At 41.7% G+C, this 21,639-nt stretch overlaps 1 protein-coding gene across 2 annotated transcripts in view; it reads left to right on the plus strand.

Moving 5' to 3' along the window:
• slc4a11 (solute carrier family 4 member 11) overlaps positions 1-21,639 on the plus strand; it is a 62,511-nt gene that overhangs the window by 29,614 nt on the left and 11,258 nt on the right. For both annotated transcript variants that reach the window (XM_026304744.1, XM_026304753.2), the window contains exons 4-13: positions 628-671; positions 3,320-3,548; positions 10,638-10,719; positions 11,295-11,418; positions 14,862-15,071; positions 17,116-17,200; positions 18,177-18,302; positions 18,759-18,872; positions 20,126-20,258; positions 20,682-20,755. In XM_026304744.1, the coding sequence (XP_026160529.1) occupies positions 628-671; positions 3,320-3,548; positions 10,638-10,719; positions 11,295-11,418; positions 14,862-15,071; positions 17,116-17,200; positions 18,177-18,302; positions 18,759-18,872; positions 20,126-20,258; positions 20,682-20,755 (1,221 nt within the window). The remainder of the gene's footprint in view (positions 1-627; positions 672-3,319; positions 3,549-10,637; positions 10,720-11,294; positions 11,419-14,861; positions 15,072-17,115; positions 17,201-18,176; positions 18,303-18,758; positions 18,873-20,125; positions 20,259-20,681; positions 20,756-21,639) is intronic.

Genomic DNA, 21,639 nt, shown 5'->3' on the forward strand with positions numbered 1-21,639 from the left:
TTAGAAAATATGCTTTGAAATGTGAATACAGAGCATTATGATTCCTATGTTAATAGAGATTTGCATTAACGTGTTGACTTGTAATATACTGATTTTACAAACACAAAGTCATGCGGGCTCTTCCTCTAATTTTTGTCATTTCTCTGCTGTTGGTTCTATAATAAAAGCATTAAATGATAAGTCATATCTGTAATAATGTTCAGATACCGGTCTGGAATCCAAGTATCACCTTTTGCTTCCCAAAGGCGTACCTGGAGGAAACCCTCACAGACAGACCGAATGATTCAAGCCGATTGTGATGGCGATCATTTTGAAAACGGCGTCGTGTATTTTGCTGCAAACTTTACAACGAACCTTTGGTCACATTAAAACTTTTAATTTGCATATTGTGGACACTCTTTTTTTTTTTTTAATGGCGATGGACTATAGACGTGTGTAACAAGATTACAGTGAAGCTACACAAACATGTATCACAGAAAGACAGGGCCAAGTCACTTGGTTGCAACAGCTGTCACCTCTTGGTTATTAATAACTGCAGTATGATCAGGTGACAGATTTGGGTGACGGAAGGAAAAATAGTACATGATGGTTTACTTGTACCTCTTGTTTGTTTGTTTTTTCCCTCAGAAGCTGATGATTCTGGTTGTGTGCTGCTGAACACGTCAAGAAGGGTGAGTGTTAAAATTCACTGGGGGGGGGTCTTAATTACTCTGCAAAGGAAATCTGATTTAGTTTTAAAAAGGAGTTTTAAAACCATCGCAAGCACCAAATATTTTGATCGGAGAGTAAAACATATGGTGAGTAAACATGTGCATTTACTTCATACTATATATGGAGCAAATGGAAACTGAACAAACAGCAGGTTGAGAGGGACAATGACTGAATTTACTTGAATCCAAAAGCAAATCAGAGCCAAAAAAAGGTGTCGCTGCATTTTTAATATGTTTAAACATATTGTGCATGAAGGCAGAGAAATTATGTTGGATGAAGTCAAACGATAAGGAGGGAGCAGTGAATGATATGCTCAGTGATGTAGCATGACTGAACTTGCATAGAGGGACGTCCTCATGGTTTTTATATAGCGATTTGATGTTAAAGAATAATCCAATGCTGCATATATTAAAGAGAACACTGCTCCGCATAGAACAATACACACTGAGGTCTGTAAAACCAGTCCAGTTGTTGCATGATGTGCTTGACAGCTGAATAGCTCTGCTGTCAGTGCAGATATCTGTGAAACTGCTGCTGTTTATCTTTTCATGCCACTCAGCTGGTGGCTCTCTCACATTGTTCCATGTCACAGACCAGCTATAGTGTTTTATCAAAGCCACTGCCACATTTATGGTGTGTCTGCATTAACCAGCTTATCTGCATTGCACTGGGTTAAATAAACGATCTGAATAGGACTCTGCTTAATAAACGTGATCATTTCAAATGTACCTGGTGTATATATCTGCTCATTATCGTTAGCAACATATTTATGTTAAACATCTGTGATGGTATTATATTGTTTGGTGGCTGTAGAGATGAGGTCCTGTAGTATTTCTGCATTGTTATGTCTGCTGCCCAGAGAACGGAGGAGCATCGGATCAATGACTGAATCTACTTTACAGACACTCGTGCTTTAAATCAGCAAGTGCAGTGATTTAGTAGCAGTATTTTATATCCTGCTCTCAATGACGGGGCAGGTGATGTGTCCCTGCCTCTGGACTCCATCAGTGCAGATGCTGAGCTGCATTTTAGATAAATCTGCATTCACTCTCAAATTTTCCAGGCTGGATCAGACAAGATAGAATTACAGTAATGGAGCCTGCCAGCGATGACGGCATGCAGAAATCTTTTCACAGTCTGAAGAGAAAATCTTATACTGCGGGTACATTCCTGAAATTATTAAAGAATCTAATGAGTGGATTCGTTTTCCTAAAATAACCATCTCCTCTCTCTCCCTCTCTGGCTGTATCTGTATCAATATCTGGCCTGTATCTCTGTTCAGCAGCGACACATTCTGTGAAATCTGTGAGTGGATGTGCAAACCAGTTTATCAGTAGGACTAAAGCCCATGGCTCAGCTGGAAATATACAGCGGCGCAGTGCTCTGTCCGTCAAAATAAACCAACAAGTTAAACTAAGAGAATCATTTCTAGGGTCAAATTAGCAGGATAGTGAAGAGTTACATAAAGATAATGGATAAATGGATGTTTTTCTGCCTTTCGCTGTTCGAGGATTTAAAGCAGCACCCAGGGGGCATTAGCTTGAACTGGCCAAGGCAGTCGAAAGTTACAGCCTGTCAGATTTCAGTTTGTTGTGCCTTGTTTCTGCCAACAGCCTGCCTGGTTCCTTTCACTAATCTCCTCATTCTGTATTACAGTTCTGTTTGTTTGCTCACTCCTTCTGTTTTTATCAATTTCACATGCTCACATCCCTACCAAGGATTTTGCTATGGATCTGTTTGTTTGCAGTGATCTATATTTAGAATACATTTTGATGTGGTTATGGCTCTGCAGAAGCTGTTTATTTATTTTTTATTAACTTAAAAAACGTCTTAGAATGAAAAATTGTCCCAATGTTTCATCCTTCACATGTTGAGGCTAGAAATAAATCTAGAATGAAGCCAAATCAATTAAGTTTATATTTTTAATAAACACAAAAAAAAGAATATATTTTATTTATATAAACTCATATATTCAGAGAGCTCCACTCCACAGACTCCAGACATGGACTTCTTCCTCTGTGCTTATTTCTTATTTGAAAAAGAACAGCAGGGTATCCACTCATCTTCATGATTTCTGCCAATCACACAATCAATGAAATTGAGGACCAGTGGGTGTCTGGGCTCTCAATCGAGCTGTGTTCGTCTCTGTCCATTTGTTTGTCTTTCAGGTTATTCTCAGACACCATTGGCCCAGTTTTGATGAGCTTTGTTGCATATGTTCTGCGACAAACCGCACTGTTTGGTTCTGATTGACTGGGTTCTTCAAGATCTATGCTGTAGGGTGTTTTCATAGGGATATAAATGAAAATCAGCAGAATATTTTGAGAGGAAAAACTAATGATGAGCTACAGTTCACAGCAATTTTTTTTCAGCTGTCTTAGTTGATCATAATGCAGCATCTCAGACATCACAGCCAAATAAATAAAAACATAATTAATTAAACCTTAGCAAAGACACAATCATAGAAAAATTAATATTCTGCCTTGGCTCTATTTCTGCATTGTAGCTGCGTTTGACAGTGTGTCTTTAAAATCTGGTGTTCTGATCATTACAGACAGCCGAGGTAGAAATATTTCAAACTTTTTAAAGAACTCGATCTTTTCCACAGTATGTGAAGCTGATGAACTTTGAGGAGGAGATTCGGGCACATCGGGACCTGGACGGCTTCCTGGCGAAGGCTAGTATCCTGCTGGATGAGACGGCCGCCTCCCTGGACGACGTTCTGAAGAGAATGCTGCACCATGTGGGGCAGGACAGCCACGCGACCGAGCCAGCCTGTAACTTCGAGGAGGTGATGAGCATGCTTTTCACAGATGCAGGAGCACAGGAGGTCAACGGTAAGACCCTGTCTACGTGCATGTGCGACTATAAAAACCAGCATGTAGAGAAATGTGTGAAAAGGCACACGCAGAACTTGTACCATCTGTGCTTCCCTACAATCAGACCACCTGACCTAAAAACATCTGACGTTTGCACATCTACCTGAGAAACGGCTTCACCTCAGGCTCAGGAGTGTCAGGTAGACTCGAGAATGGTCCAAGAAGCTTTTAAGTCCCAAAGGAAAATTGGTGGAGTTTGAACTGAAGCTGTCAATTTTGTCCCACTGCTTTTTTTTAAGTGGACACAAACAGAGCTCAGCGTGCTGAATTGTGTTTCCAACAATTTACATGTGCAGACTGACAAGTAGTTACCCTTCACAAAAAAACCCCAAATCCATGAACAACACAACTGATCAAAACGAACACAATCCTTCTCTCTGCGTGTGTCCGCTCCTCTTCCATAGTTTTCAGACAATTGAAAATATTTTGGAAATGTTTTTTTGAAGCTGGTTGCTGCGTTTGTCTTTCATTGGAACGTCAAATCAATTCAACATGTGGATTTTATATCTAAAGGAAAAACTAAGGTTTGATTTCAGAATCAAAGTCAACTGGTTTTAAAAGCCTGATACATTTTTACCTGAAACTGCTTTGCCATCATGCATATACACGTGTGACTCTTCCTATAAAGCGTATAAAGGTTTATTTTGGCTGAACCTTAATAAGGCAGACTGAAAATGCATCGATTCTTTCATTCTTCAGGTTTAACGTCCAGATCCTCGTGGCGTTAGTTCTGTCCCCTCAGCACAGGCCCGTGTGGCTGAGGCGAATCTCCTCAGCCTATTAGAGCAGGAGAAATCCGCCCACTTACATAACAGCATGCAGCCATTGTTGAAGCCTCGCGCTCTGCCACAAGACAGACCGAAGACTGCAATAACAGGAGCGACTGTTTGGCAAATCAAACTTTGCTTTGCTTCGAATTAATGTCACAAAGAATTAGGGATTTTCTTGCAGGATATGAGTCATTATATTCCTCCTGGCTGTAAAATATTTGCTGAAGGTTTATGAATGATGGGCAGATGCAGAAGAAACATGACAGGACATGCGAGGAGGTGATGTTAGTGTAAGGGCTTCCTGTCATGTACTCCGTGTCCAGTGTTTTCCAGTGTCTGGCTGGGCCGCTGTTCCCAGTTGTTGGTGGTTAGTCAGAGGTGGGTGGTGTGTGACACTCGCCCCGCACAGCCGCCTCTGGCAGATCCGCAAGGTGATAATTGACTTCTGTCATCGATCACTCGGTTAGCTTTTCAGATAGCTCTCTGAGAGTCTCAGGCTGTGGCGGCTGCTGCTACACAAACAGGCAGAGGAAGAGGCTTTTTTTTCTTCAGGCTGCCATCTTAACAAAAGGCTTCCTGCACCTAGTCCAGAGTGTTTTCAAAAATTAACTTAAGCACCTGAAGGTCTCACAGAGAGCAACATAGAAAAGCATTTGCATATCTCTAATACTTTATTATACGTTATTATAAAAACTGATACGTGATCACAGATTGATCGTTATTGTCGATTCACAAAACCAACATCTCCATCAACACCTTTATATCCTAAAGGTATTTATATCTAAGATCTAATCATGTTTTTGTAATGAGAAATATTTTAGATCAGTTTGAAATGAGCAGCACTGTGGCCATTAAATTATATTTATTAAAGATGATGAATGAATTTAGGCTGTTTTTAATATTTTAATTTGGACTCTCTAGAATCTAGAAATGTCTTCAGCATCTTGTTTTTGAATAAATCCATTTCTCCACGTAGGATCCCCAAATTAAACTCATTGCACATTCACTTGTGATCCAGTCCTGTTTGTGTTGAGAGCAAATCTCTCTAAAGGGGGAGGGGGCACAGGCTCTTCAGGGGGAACACGTTGATATTGCAGTAAGTATGTTATCATCAGGACATATCTCCTCAGGTATTAATTTCTGCTGTATCTACGTTAACTCTGCCACAGCGAGGCGATACAGCAGGCGAGTGGACCGGCTCATTTGGAATGTAATACTGTACAGCTGTGAGATAAAGAGAACAGGGTGAGATTATAACGAGCACAGAAAGAACAGAGAATTATAGAAATGAAAAAGATGAAAGCCCACGGAGATAATTAGTCCTCCTCCAACTCGTACGGAGGAATCGATTTTTGGAGGCCAACTTGTGCTATTTTTTTTTTTTTTTTTTTTGTCTTGAGGTTTGGTGGAGTACACACATTGTGCAAGGATGGAAGGAGGAATAATGAACAGCGCTGCTGATGATGCAGTGCATTGATGAAATGATTATTTCATCCAGAGCTATATATATTTATACACTAAACCTGCTGCTCTTAAAATTAAATATCCTTTAACCTGCTGAAACAATTTGAACATATAAATGACTATAGTTTTCTGCAGATGATGGCAGCACTTTGAATAGTGGTGAGCAGCTGCCACAGAATGAGTCATTGTCAATATTTTGAGTAATGATGTATTGTTTAATTGTATTTTCCTCTCCTCCTCAGTGATGCTATTAGCAGCTACAGTGCCCCGGCGCTGTGTGTGCTGCTGATTGTCTGCCCTATTTGTGATGACTGTACCATAATTTCTCCGTAAATTGCTGTCACCTTTGATCGATCTCAGCAGCTCTCCACGTTTGCCTTGATTTGCATAATCCTCTTTTTATTTATTTTATTTTTATTTGTTAGTGCCAATCAACCTGAACGACAGCCACGCACTGTTTGTCACGTTAAAGCTGCAGAGGTGAGGGCGGGTGATGTGGTTCTGTCTGTTCAAAAAGCGTCTCAAGAAAACGGTTCTCGTGCAAACATTAATATGAATAAAACTATTCAATTCCTTTATATAGACAAAATAAAAAATAAATGACCCAAACGTTAAATATAACAAATAGAAATTTTTTGATTTAGAATTTTTTTTCTGTGCATCGTTCACAAGTTATCACAACTTATTTATCTGAGATGTGCTGCTCATGACTAGTTTGTTTTGCTCTCGCAGTCATACAGTCTGTTGGCCTTGTGGGTGTGTGAGAAACAGCAACACTCCTGAAAAACACTGTCTTTTCTGATCCTAAATGACATATCTGTGCAGATGCATGGTTTTATTCCCGGCACCACAGACTGTAAATATTGTGGAGACATTTAGCTCCATTCAACAGGTGAGGTGCTGTTTGTTTTTTGTTTTTTTTGGGGGGAAAATATACTGACTGTGCTTTTCCATTGTAATAATATAGTTTTTAGCTCAGCGGTGCAGCTTTGCAGTGTGAAATAGTCTGCAGGGATGATCCGAATACTGACTGGAAATGAGGTTCTTCATGTAAATTGGAGGCCACACATGCCATTTTTCTCATCTTTATCTCGTCATTGATGTCTTTGGGTTTCTGTGCACTGGCTGAACACAGAACTGCTATCAGTGATAAAATCCAATTTTTGGTAATAGCCTGTAGACGGTAATCTAGATAAGATCTCTCTGTGCCCCACAAAGATGAGACATTGAGGGATTTTCTCTGGAAAATGATATTTAATATGCATGAAGTAAAGGGGAGCAGGAAATGAAGCTTCTGTTCAGCAGAAATATTTATGTGTGTGTCTGTGAACAAGAAAGTGTGTCTATATGTGTGTGTGTGTGTGTGTGTGTGTGTGTGTATATGGCTGTGTTCTTCTTTGCGTATGTTTGTATAAAATCCAAGAAGCTGCTCCCCTCACCTCTTGTTTTTTCTCCCTCCTTCTCCACATGCAGACAAGTCTCAAAGTTTCGTTTTCTTTGACGACGGTAAGCTGTGCTAATTGGATGAAAATGTCAGCATCGGCTGCCATGAGGCTGCAATCAGTGGTTTGCTTCTGTACCAATCACCATCAGTGTGCCATTTGTGCTCCTGTTCATGCTCAGGACTGGGTTGATCTGTCATTTGAGTCGTCACATGATTACAGACACCAGAAATATATCTACTTGTCGTCCAGTGATGTTTATCGGTTGTTTCTGGAAAGCTGGTTTTGTGTGAATACTGTAAAGGGGATCAACTAACTTCCTGAGTAATCTTCTATTGGAGATATTCAGGTAATTCCTGTTGTAGAGTCCGAATCAAATTTATTGCCAAGTAGGTTTGGCACACAAGAAATAAAATAAAACGGTTATATAATTGACCCAGTCCTCACCATGTGGCATCATAGCTCTGTGTGCTGCTATGATGGAAACCAAATACACATATATCTGTGTTTTAAGCACCTCCATAACACATGCTGTGAAGGCATGGCACCTCTGAGTGTGCCATGCATTGACAGAGAAACCGTCAATCCCTGTGTTTTTGGTGCCTGCACACGTCTGTAGATTTGCCAACCACCGTCTCTTGACAGGTTTAGCATATTTATTGATTCATGTCGTCTTATTCGTGACAGACTGCATTATGCTCATGTGATTTACAGAAATTGCAATCTGTTTGTGTGTCCCCCCCCCCCCCCCGTCAGCCAAACCGTGTGGATAATGCAGTTAAAGAATTCACCAAGAATCCAGAAACATCAAAAGAGCAATCCATTGCCATCCAGTCTTGCCTTCCTCACATTTTTCATCACTTTCCATTGAAGTTTGTCACATTTGATATGCTGCGTGTGAACATCAGTGATTTTTTTTTTTTCTGTGGGGAAACAGTGGTGTTTGCATAGCCAAGCTGATGAAACGGTGCAGAAATCTTCACATAAGTGACAAGTATCAAATGTGCATGTCTTAATTGGTCTCCCACTTGATCACACACACACACACACACACACACACACACACACACACACACACACATCCTCTCCTTTAACGTCAGGTTCACTCATTATTCGTAATTAAGTTAGCCCATACAAAGGGAACTTCACACACTGCAGATTTTGCAGGAAAAAAGTTCAGTCAGACTAAACTTTGATGTGCAGCATCACAAATTTCACCACTGCCCAGTCAATTTGATACAGGAATGGAAATGATCTCATATTCAGGATTTACTAACTTCCTTCTTTTTTTTTTTTGTTTAAAAACCCCGAGTCCACTTCGATATGTAGAATGATCTTTGACAGCAGAAGGCTGTTTTCACTTTCTTCTGCTGAAGGAGGAAAGTTTCTCTCGAACACATGTATGTTCGAGCATGACTTGTGACATAAAAACTGGTTTGGGAGCTGTTCAGCTGGGATGTGGATACTTGAACCCTCCAGCAGCAATATTTGCATATTCATAGATTCGTGATTTTTTTCAATGAGTGAGACTGGAGCAGATGTAAATTTAGAAATGTTCAACTCAATAAAGAGCAGAGAAGACATAAATTCCTATTCTAAGCAGAGACTTTTACTATGTCATTAAAGATGTCTGGAGGGGACCTTTATATACATGCATGGAAAAACAAGCAGCGGAGGAGAATGCAGGGACTGTGATACAGCCAAGTGTTTGACCAGAAGCTGGATAATGTACAACTGTGTGGATTTGCTACTGTACTTTAGTTTCGCAACCATATTACACAAGTAAGTTTCAGTATGAGCAGATGTTAGTGAGCCTGGTAGCCAAACTGATGCCAGTCAGCTCCAATCCCCCGAAACATTTGCACATAAAGCACCAAAACTGTGTCTCTCAGAAAGGACAGTGTTGGTTCGTATCAGATGGTCTGACATTGACCACCTATGGAAAACTACCGTCACCTCGCCATGCACACAGATCGCCTGTCTCTTTCTTGTCTTCATTGTTCTCTCCTGTAATCCCTGTCTCTGTTCTTGTCCTCATCCATCCCTCTCTTTATCTTTTAATCTCTTTTGTTCTGTTTGTATCTCTACATTTCTATCTCCTCACCCCCCGTACTCATTGACGTCAGTGAGAATTTCGGATGGTTTTTGATTATTACATGTCTCTTAGGCTTACACTGCTGTTAATTGAATTCAATCCTAGTCCATCTCCTTCTAGTTCTCTGTCCCTGTTCCTCCCTCCGTCACCCTCTCACTCTTCTTTCATCTCGTCTCACTCTCAATTTTGTAATGTTCTTTATTTGTGAGACTTCATTTTTCCATCCCCAGCCTTTTTCCCTCTCCCTGTTTTTTTTTTCTCACTCTGCATCTCTCCTCTTTCTTGTTCTCTTCCTCTCTCTCCTTTCTCTTTCGCTCTCTGCCTCCAATATTTCTTCCCTACATGCCAGTTTTTGTCGTCCTCTTTTTTCTACAGGCTTTTTTCATCCTTTCTTCTCGTCTTATTCTTTATCTACATGCTCTCTTTCTTATTTCTTTCTGTCTTTTGCCCCCCCCCCCTCTTATTCTCCCTTCCTGGCTCTCTCACTCCTCGAGCACTGTGATACTGTTGTCATGGTGACACCCATCATTTTCTGGCATGAATGGAAGATACTTTATTGATGAGACGGCATGGCAGAGGGAGAGAAAGGGAGAGTGATGGAGGGAAAGACAAAGACAGACAGAAAGAAAGAGAGAAACCACTGGCAGGGGAAATGGGAGTGATATGGAAATGATCGTCCCCGCTGCTTACGATACAAAACATTTCCACCCTGTAATTTGCCTGGTACTGATGAGTCAAAGCAGATGCAGAGCCAAAGCACGCAGAATCTTCTTGAGGGGTTTGGGATAGTCGGGGCTGCTGAAGAATATCCCCCAGAAAACTGCTCACAGCGTGAGAATTTGAAAGGGAGATTCCTCTTATTAGGAGGCACCAAGCTGTTCCCCTGGTTGCTCATGTTTAATGGTTGGTAAACATGGCAGTTATGAAATGTGTTTTTTTAATCTGCTAACACGAGCGTTGGTGTTTTCTGGGGTTGGATGGACAGCGTTATTAGGTTGTCGTGGTGTTTGCACACAGTGCAGACTGGCAACACCATATAAAGCAGAAGGCGAGCTTGTTAGACTCTTGTGATGTAGACTTCACGTTGAGAGACTTGGCACCGCAGATAAAACGCTAGATTTCAGTGCATTTTACACACTGGGCTAGAAACACATAAGCACTCCTGTAAATGTGATAATGAGCACGTAGCACAGTCAGCAGCAGACACATTAAAGGAGGAGTTCAACACCATGTTAGTCTCAGCTAATGTGTTTGACCTCTGACCTTTGCCCTGCAGTCCACCTGCTGTCAGAGACGATCCAGGGGGTGACGGCCACTGCCACCGGGGTCCAGTACCAGCAGTCCTGGCTGTGCATCCTGTAAGCCACGTGTGTGTGTGTGTGTGTGTGTGTGTGTGTGTGTGTGTGTGTGTGTGTGTGTGTGTGATTTAGGGCTAAAAATCATTAGTCAGTTAATCAAAAAGTTGAACAACAGAAAATGAATCAACACAATGATTCATTTTCTAATACATTTCACATCGTTGCCCTGTATGACTTAAAATAAAGGCAAGGCAAGTAACAACAATAATAAAAGTATTTATAAATAGTATTATTGCTAAAACATGTACAATATTTGTTGCCGCTGTGTGAAAATAGCAACTTGAAGAAAATCAGCCCTAAAGAAATTTAATGCTTCAGTTTATCTGAAGATTCAAACTAACCAGATCTGGAGATACGGTACATGCTTTTCATTGGACAGGGACAATGTGTGAGTGTGTCTGCAGTATGTATGTCCATTTGCATTCACATAGACACAGACTCGCCCAGTGCATTTTAATAGTGTCTTAACTGTTGCTGCAGAGAAAGAGGTTAATCTATGGAAATGAAGGTTGCTGCTGGTGAGGTGAGACACTGGCATTTATAAAACCTCCTCCTTCTCCTTCTCTCTGCTCCAGTTGCAACGTGAAGCATCTCCAGAGGCGTCACGTGTGCATCTCCCGCCTGGAGAGGCCACAAAACTGGGGAGAGAACTGCTGCGAGGTCCGCTATGTCATCCTGATACTGGCCCCACTCAAAATGGTAACTGCCGCCCCCGGAGGGAGAAAGTGATATGTGGGATTTATCAGTCTGTGGTGGAGCACTGAGGCATTTGGAGGTGTTTGTTCATATTTTATTAATTATCCCTTCATCTATTCTTTATACAGTATCATTCACTGTATTTATGCTCACTAGCAGAAACATTTGTTCATTTATTAACTCACTGATAATTTATTTCCACATGCAGACATTTCTCTTTTCTATTGCTCTTTGCCTAAAACTAAAAGTCCTGAAAGGTGTGGTAGCTGCAGGTGCATGGATTAATAAAATCCCACCCACCATAGGATCAGGTTATGCATCCCCTGCTTTCATTATCAGCATTTAAAGCGAAATGAGTATCACCAACTTTTTTGCTTTTTCATATTTTTCAGAAATGCCCAAACTTTTCAACTTGTCAGTAAAACCTGCTGTGTGAGTGTGTGAGCTGCTGATTACCTGCCACAGTAATTAAAGTAATAACCAGTGATTAAATAGTACAGAATGTTGGGTTTGACATAAATCCTGTTGTCCTGTGTAACTAATACTTCTTAGAGTACTAGTTTTTCCATCCAGGTCATATGCTACCAGTTTCATGTTTTAGTTCCCCAACATGTCTGAAACTGATACAGACACTAACTTGCAAAATGTGTGCTGAACTGACCTGAGTCCAAGAGCCTCTCAGGGTCTCACGTGGGCGTGAGTGTCCTGTTGGCTGAACCTTTCGGGTCACTGTTGTGCACAGGGTTGCAGTTTTCTGCGGCTCTGAAGAGCTCATTGTAGCTGATGGAGAGCACCACATATCCTGTAATACCCTCCCCTCCCATCAAAGGTGAACTCTTTCTACTTCCCATGAAACCACTCAACCTCCTGTCTTCCCTGCTTCATCCTGAGCTTTCAACACACACACACACACACGTACACACACCTGTGTGCACACACAGAGTACATGCATGGCCGCACATCACTCCCCTGTTTCCAGATCTAGCTCTGATTGTTTACCCACTTTAGATGGAAACCCCTTCCAGTCCTCGGCCACTGTTCTGTAAAAAAAAAAAAATCCCGATGCTTTTACTGTGCTATCCCCCGAGGTGTTTACCGACACACCATCAAACTTTGGAACAGCTGGAGGGTGGAGTGACCCTGGCAATCAGCGATGCCACAGCTAACAGCATCATGTTTTCTCTTGCTTTGGTTTCTGGTTTTCCTATGAAGCCTCCTTTGTGTTTGTGTCTCTCCTTAGTGCTTCCGGCGTCCTCCTTGCCAGTCTTGCAGGCAGCAGTCATGACCACTAATGGCATTCACAGACATTAATCTAAGCCCCAAGTAAACATAAAGCATTATTATGTCTCAATTATCCTTGATGCTGACTGCTTCTGTGTAAAAAAAATCTTTGAAGGGGAATGATGGTAATGATAATAGGAATTCTTTTGGTTGGCAAATGTATGTGGTCTTTCCATATTTCCTTCTCCTACCATTTAGAGAGCTGCACAGAATAGTGTTCTTTTTTTATCCAGACTGAATGTGCAACAGAGACACGGCCTTTCTTCAATAATACTGTTGTTTCTCATTAACAAACTCGCATCTGAACATGTCTATTACATTAATGCTTTGCTGCCTTAAAAGAAACTCTCCTAGCTCTTTTGCTAGTCTGAGGACCTGCCCTCTGTTTTGATGTTTCTGCCACTCACTCTCTACACCCACGTTTTCCCACTCTGAATGGTTAATCAAACTACTGACCTTCAAAACTTGAATAAATCCTCCACCAAAAAAAAAAAAAAAGTCTTTTAAGTATTAAATAGCTTCTGAAAGGTGACTGTGAAGTGTTTGCAGCTCCCTCCTTTGTGGAACGAGGCAGCTATAGTTAACTGGGATTCAGTAGAGACCCAGACTCAATGGAAAAACAGTAATATCCACTGCAGTATAATCCACATCCCTGGCATTAATGTGTATGTTTAGTATGTTCCAAACCCATCATCTTACATTGACATAGCTATTTCTGTTACTGTTCTGCTGTTACCTCCTTATACTTGTGAAGCTCCAGCTCAAGTATTGTGTTCAGAAATGTACTGGCATAGCAAAGATTGTTTTAAACTCACAGGTAGATGAATAGATTATGTGTATTTCAGTAGTTTTTACATAAAATCAATCTAATGGATAAAAAAACAAAAAAATCTAATTTTTTAGTATGCCCTTTACAGTTGACATGAGGACGTTGCTCATATCTCCTTTTTGGAACAACAAAATAAAATATATTAAAATAACAAAATGGAAAATTTGAGCATTGGATATTTTTTGGGTGTAGTATTTAACTTGAAATCATTAACGTTTTAAATGACTGTTTTATAAAGAAGGCCCTGGGAGCATCTTACTTCAGTCATCCAGGCAGTAATCAAAATATCACACACTTAATGACGGTAGATGCAAAATTAATTATCAACAAACAAAAGATAAAAACCTTCGCACAACTGCACCACAGCACATTGACTTTAACTGCCAAGCTTTTATCCAGTACCCATCACCACAGCGTGACAAGCAGAAGTACTAATACAAAAATCCATTACCCAACAAAACCTGGATGAGTGGAACCATCAGAACTGCACCTGTGTTGTGCTTTTCAAACGAGAACAGGACAAAATGATTGGCAGTGTTTAACTTTGACCCTCCAGGTAGCTGCAGGTTTACTGTGTGCCACACAAACGTTTCTGTCAAAGTGGAGAAAATTATTCAAATATCGGTTTAGTTAAAAAGTAAACAAGACACTAGTGGTGATTGATTATCATGAAACTCTGTACAGACTTTGATATTAACTGGAAACTAATGAAATCCCCATCAGCACGTGTTTGTGTTTAGCTCTAAATTAGGCTTGTTTTTTGCCGGACTATGTCGTATGTGCTGTAAATCCAACTGCAAACTGTCCGATGGAGGAGGCCGAGTGTCACCTATAGTCTGACACAGAAACGGCATCTTCAGATTAACCAGTGTGGAAAAGCTTAAAGGCTTTATTTATTGTGTTTGCCGCAGCTGCTGCTGTACGCACCGAGCCCGGCTATGCTGCTATCAACACCACCTGGCTAACAAGGCTCGCCTGGCACCACACTGTCTCAGAGCCTGCCAGGACAGTATTACATTCACTACGTCGCACTTTGGGACTTGTGACAGCATTACATTATGACAGCGGATGTGAATTATTGACAGAATCCCCCACAAAACTCCAAGAACCTGCCTGTTTGCGAGTGCAGCAGCTTGGGGTCGAGACAAAGCTTATATCTCTGATGTATTTGCAACTAAACATGGGTTTTTCATTGAATAGATGAATCAGAAAACTCAGTTAGCAGCTTATTAGCTTTAGCTTTGTTTCAGGAAGGTGTTGGTTGATTATTCTGGAGGCTGCAGTTTGTGCAGAAAGTATATATAATGTCCAACTACGTCCATGTGCTCTTCCGCAGAAAAGCACTAAGACGGCGATGGAGCTGGGCAGGACGTTTGCCACCCTCTTTTCCGACATCTCGTTCAGACAGAAGCTGCTGGAGACAAAGACGCAGGAGGAGTTTAAGGAGGCGCTGGTATTCCAGAGGCAGCAGCTGACCGCAGTCAACCAGCAGCCCACCGCTCTGGGGAAGGAGGAGACCGACCCCCGCAGTCACAAGCCCCTCAAGGTGGGCTGCTGCATGTGTGTGTCAGCTGTGTGTGCACAACCTGTTAATATTCGTCCTGTGCTCCTCATCCTCATCTTCCTCCTTCACTTTCCACTTATTATTAGTATTTTTTTGGCACTTGTTTTTTTCCTGACAGGGCTCTAATAGACGAAGCTATGCACATACATTTACTCTTAACCCCTTTTAAAAAAAAAAAAAAACTCCATCTCTTTCTCCCTCTCTAACCCTCCTCCTCCTCCTCCTCCTCCTCCTCCTCCTCCTCCTCCTCCTGTCCTCGCTTGACTGGCTTGACTCTTCCATCTTTTCTCTCCCTCTAATCAATCAGCATCAGCTCCTGCCAGGCCTCCTCAGTGGGTAAATGACCTTACATCTCTCACAGTCCTGTCAGGGCTCCTCACCCTTTAGCTCCACGTGCATGTGCACACACGCACACACACACACACACACACACACACACATTAACACACCCCTCCAGAGGGACTGTGCTCAGTGCCACAGACCAACATCTCCTCCTAATGTTTCCGTTGACAGGCCGGAGCTCCCAGACATTTCCCCTTGTGTTTTTTTTTTTTTTTTTTTTTATAGCAGAGGGTTTTCTTAGGTGTTTATGCTTGAGAGGCTCAGTGAAAGAGAGATGTATAGACAAAGACAGATGAAGGGAAAGGAGAAAGATGGGATGGAACCATGATACCAAGGGAGCTCCCTGCCTTCTCCACCTCCTTCCTCAGGAGAAATTTACTCCAGACCACCTGCCGCTTTTCTTCCTGTACTTTAAGAAACAAGGCCAAGGCTTTATGTTGTTTTGTCTATCAACCATTCAGAACAAATGGCCAACAGGTGGACAGTAATTCCTCTCTCAGACTTTTGCAGCCCATCAGGCTCCACACACAATATACTAGTAAATGATTTCACGACGTATAGGGCGTTAACGGCTGAATAAGCATGTGTGGCTCCATAAACCCAGCCGGCCTGTTGGGTGTTGACGTTGTTTACATTGGGGTAAATTATTCTGCTCTGCCGAAATCTGTCCAAACTATTTTTTTAATGACAGGATGATACAGGAGGAAAAAGCATCGTCCTACCTCCACCCCTCATCACCTGTGCTGTGTAATTGCATAATGCAACATTGGTAATTGGATAATTGACTTAATAAGCTCAGTCACAGCTGCACAATGACTCCCTATCTACTGTAACGTCATCTTTTTAAGAAGCACTTCATGTCTCCTTCGGAATCCGGTGGCTCTTTCCCACCCATCCTCCTCCTGACGTCTCTAAAAATATACTAAATCTTCTCTCCCTCGCTGTTGCTGGCATCTCTCCGTCATTCTTTATCGTTTTGGGGACGCGGGGATCTTTGTTAAATGCACGTCTAAATCCAGCCATGCTGCTCTTGCTTACTGTGTTTTGTATCATGCAATTAAAGCTTTTCTTGGACTAAGTTTTGATGATTTAAATCATTTTTCAGAGAGCTGTGGAATCACCGGCAACGTAGCTGAATCATCAAATGGGCGATTTTTAATCAAATGGCATGATTGTGGAATAAAAAGAGCACCCAGGGTCGGGCACAGCTTCAGGCTTTTCATGCCAACAGCATTATATTTGGAGGTCACCACACAAATCGAAATTTAAACTAAATTTGAAACACTAACATTCGGTGATGATTAATACTCAAATTGCTTCTGTCAATCTGCACGAATTGGCCTCTGCATCCAACACATTTTCTCCAACTGAACAAATCAGATTTGATCAGAACGAACCTCGTTCTCTCTTCAATCCTGGAAGACGGAGGTCACATGATGGCACACAGACCTAACCGATATTTGCTTTAGGAAAATAAACTGCGCTTGTGTCACTTTGAGGCTGGAGGTGGCAGAGAACTGCAGTTTTACTCTCCTTGTGCATAGCTGGGGCACGTTGGCCTGTCTACAGCTGCAGGTTGCCGTCTCTTTTTTTCGTCAATAGGTGACACAGGTTGAACCGGAATTGATTTTATTTTCAGTTACTTCACATCAATGAGACTCTGTGTTTTTTCTTCTGCCCACAGTGTAAAGATTTCTTCAAAGTCGGTCGGGGGATCTACGAGGACCTGTGCCGCAGGCTGCCTTTGTACCCCTCTGACTTCACAGATGGTAGGCTGGACCTGGACTTGTAGTGAGACTGAATCATCTTCCATATTATGCCACACTAGAGGGGCCTCTGGCAGCTCCTCATTTGTCTGTCACCCTTTACCTCAGATACATCTGTGCTGCGTCTGTGTCACATCCACAGACGACTTCTGCTAAAATGACTCACGTGTCTCACTGCTCCCATATGCTCCTGTAATTTCCCCAGCGATCAGACAAGGACACTGGCCTGTACATTCCCACTGCAGTCTCATCTCAGCCTGGTGGTTTTATTGGCTGATCAGAAAATGTAAAAGCGTTTTTTTTGTCTGTAGTCAAATAAATGTACACAAGCTGCTTGATCTTTAGCATTTTGTCATGTTGACAAAGTAAATAGTCGCAGCTCCTGCCAGAGATGCTTGTGAAGAGGTTTTTTTTGTTTTAAAGCGATTGAAAACTACTTAATTAAACCAAATAAATTGACTCAGTTGACCTTGATTGTAAGAAGAAAACTTAAAGTAGAGCGTAGTAAAGTGCGTTTGAGGAGAATATTTTCCAGCTGGATTCTTCCCATCAGATGCTCTCCATCAGTCATTTCTCGTTTCATAACACGTTCACTGGGCTGTAACAAAAGACAGATATTTCTGTCTTGTGTCATCAGATAATGATCTGAAGAAGGTCACAGGACCAAAATCCATGTGATCATATTAGAGCCCAATTAGAGTGTTTTATTCCAAAATGAGTTATTCATCATTTGGATAAAAGTCATAACTCTGCTTATAAAATGATGGATGACACAAAACTGAAACAAATGACTTATATTTTAAAAAGGGCAGTGAGTGTAAGGCCTCGTAGAAGAGGTTCACCGTAATGCACTGGATTTTCCATATTGTAGAGGCACTGAGTGATGATGCTGATGTTTTTGCCATTTTGAAATTAAAGTGTGGAGCCTCCTCCGCTCCATTATGAGGTGAATATGACTCATGTGTTTGTCTCGTCTCAGGTGTCGTTGGCAGTAATAAAACCCTGCTGAAGTACATGACCACGGCCATCTTCCTCTACATCGCCATCCTCCTCCCTGCCATCGCTTTCGGCTCCCTCAATGACGAGAGCACACGTGGTGAGATCGGTATGAGACCACTCTCGGACGTAGACACGTGAACACCTTTCTCAGACACTGGAATATAATATATACAATTATTTCCTCCATGGAAATGTCCTCACAGGACTGGTAATGTTACTGTAAGAACCACCAGTGAACCTCGCTGTGTACACAGTGTTATAAAGGGACTAAACTACCAGTCCCTTAACGGCTTCGTGAGTAATGTCATTAATTTTCTGACCAGCTGACTGAGACACACATGACATGTGTGATAAACGTCTGTGGGTTAGTGTGAATGGTGCTTTAACAGTATGAGTAGTCATGTCTTTTAACGGTACATAAAGATATTGATTAGTGTAGCCTGTTTACCTCAAATGGATCTGCAGATCTCCGTGCAGAAGAACCAGGCAGTCGCTCGTGCACAGGTACCTGCATTTCTTCTTCTGAGTTTTCTCTGTGTGTGTGTGTGTCCTCTGTGTCCAGATGTTCGGAAGACTATCATTGGCCAGAGCATCGGCGGCGTGATCTACTCGTTGTTCGCCGGCTCTCCTCTGGTCATCCCTTTAACCACAGCCCCCCTCGCCATCTTCATCAGCGGTAGGCTTCCCCTTCTCCAATCGGCTTAGCCTCGCCAAAACACACTAATCTCCTCACCGTTTCTGCTGACGGATGATTTGGAATGGAGGCCGGGGGCGGGTGGAGTAATGAGATTACGTCAAAATTCAAGAGGAGACACCCAGCTGTGTAGAATAGCAGTTAGAAACTCCTGCGTCCTCATGTGCTTTCTCCTTTACCAGCACTGTTTGGATCATTTTAGCCGTTTATTCACACATATTTCCCTGGTGAGTGTTCTAGAGCAGACAAGCGGCACATATCCCCCCAAAATGTTTTTCAGGGATGAAGAAAGAACCTTTTCTTCCTCGCTGATGTTATGTAATGGTTGGTTTCAGGGCTCTATGGGTCAGGAAACCCGTTCGTCACATACACGAACATGTAAATGTTATATTCACTGCAGAGAGAGAACAACATATGAACTGTTGTATGGGTTTTAGCCAACAGCAGTGGTCTGCTGGTTGGAACTTAAACGATCTTGACGGCTGGAAGCTGCAGAACGGGCAGTGATTTAATACCAAGGATTTTTGCTGGGTTTGCGGAGGGATGATCTTTGAAGTAAATGGGTTAGAACCATACAAAGCACATTCTCATGGGAATAATTATAGCACATTTCCACAGCAGCATATCTGAGCGCAACAAAGGCTTGATTGTTAAGTGCACACAGATCTGCTCAAGATTACACCAAAATTGTTTTGGTTTTGACAAATGCACCACGATTCTTTTGTCCTTTGTATGTTTGCTATGAAATACACTAGTTTCCCCCTTTGTGTGTGTGTGTGTGTGTGTAAAAACAATCTCTGATGAGAGAGAAGCCGTTTATGTTTTCACCACAGCAGCAACATTGGTCTTTTGTTAATTTATGGAATTTTTGAAGCATCTGCATTCAGAAGTCAGTGCCCTTCTCTTGGCTCCTTGTTTGTTTATTCGTCACACTAAGTTTCTCCTACACGACTGAATCATTTGTGAATATTTTGGAAGGGATGAATCATTTTACTGGTTCGTTTCTGTTGTCTGATATTACACATATTAGCCAATTGATGGTTCTGCTAGTGTGTGCACACAGTGGCAAGTTGTTTCAGTGTGGGAGGGGGTCAGTTATAATGTTTCCTGTGGGCTCATTAACATGCAAAGACGCCATCAGTAAACCAGGTAAACAGTAAACCTGTTTTTATACAGCTTATCTCTGTGTGTGTGTGCGTGTGTGTGTGTGTGTGTGTGTGTGTGTGACCTCACAGTGATCCGAGGAATCTGCGACGACTACGACCTGGACTTCCCAGCTTTCTATGCCTGCATTGGTCTGTGGAACTGTCTCTTCCTCATCCTGGGGGGGATCTTCAATGTCAGCCTGCTCATGAAGCTCTTCAAACGGTATCTCACACACACACACACACACACACACACACACACACACACACACACACACACACAGGTAAAATCAGTTCTTACATGTTCTTTATATCTGATGTTGTGCATTATGACTTAAATGATTATTCAGTTATGAAAATAATTTCCTGCTGATCGACTAATCGATTAGTTGTCGCTGCTCTAAGCTGCAGTACGTTTGTATGTATGTGGTTATACGTTAGTTGTGTCTCATGGGTTAAGCGTTTAAATTACTTTAATTTATTTGAAACATATTATTTTGCTTTTTTGGCCAAGCTTTTTCTTTCTTAATTTTCTTTTCAATATAGAAAATACTGAAGTGTGTTTATAAGTAACCTGCCTGTTGTTGTTTACTATAATGCAACAGCCTTTCCTGTCACCTCTATAATGTTTCTGTGTTTTTTCCAGGTCGACAGAGGAGGTCATTGCTTTGTTTATTTCTGTTGCATTTGTGGGCGATGCAATGAAAGGCACAGTGAAAAGTAAGTCCCTCACACACACACACACACACACACACACACACACACACGACGGATGTTTCTGAGGCCGCGGCTTGCTTCCATTGCTGTTTTCACAGTGTCACATTGGTTTTAACGCTGTAGCCGCTCTGACTAATCAGAATCGGTGCTAACACCACCATCGTGCTGCAGCCAGATCCACCACCAGTCCTACAATAATGTGGCTTGGCCTCACACTGACTTCTAATTTGTAAGCAGTTCACTTTAGTGAGACAAAATACTTGAAATCCTCAAAATGTTGTAAATTTGTTCTGTGTTTCAGCTGAATCTTTATGTGAGGAGCTTATCAATCCACTGAAGAGTCCCGTGTTGACTGATAGTCATAAGATCTCTTCAGCTAATCATTCAGATCCTTTTAATTAAAAACCGGCGAATAAATAAAAACAGTCGTGCAGACGGAGCTCTTATCAAAAAACAAATGGTGTTTGGGAATTTATTGTGGTTTAATTTTTCCAGTAGTCACTAATTGTTAATTCACTGTAAATAGATAATAACAGACCGCACAAAATCCTGAGACGAGCAGGATCCAACCCAAATGAAGCCCTTTCAATAGTTTAGTGAGGGAGATGCAGAAAAAACACAGCAGTTCCCCTGTTACTGTGGTGCTGAGAGAGATACTGATGTAAATGGATCAGTCCAGAGTTTAGACCCAGCCTGCAGCCATATTACACCACCCCTGCCTGTAGTGGACCTCATCTTAGCATATCATAAATATTTTACACAATTTAATTTCCAAAAAATGAGGTGACGATAGCTGAATGTAATTTATTTTGAATGTGATGTCGTCCTGTTTTGGAGATTGCCAGCGCACTAGTTCAATTTTCAGAAACCATTTGTAAAATATGCTC

This window comes from Mastacembelus armatus, chromosome 22, assembly GCF_900324485.2.
Source record: "Mastacembelus armatus chromosome 22, fMasArm1.2, whole genome shotgun sequence".
In the NCBI taxonomy this organism is placed as follows: Eukaryota; Metazoa; Chordata; class Actinopteri; order Synbranchiformes; family Mastacembelidae; genus Mastacembelus; species Mastacembelus armatus.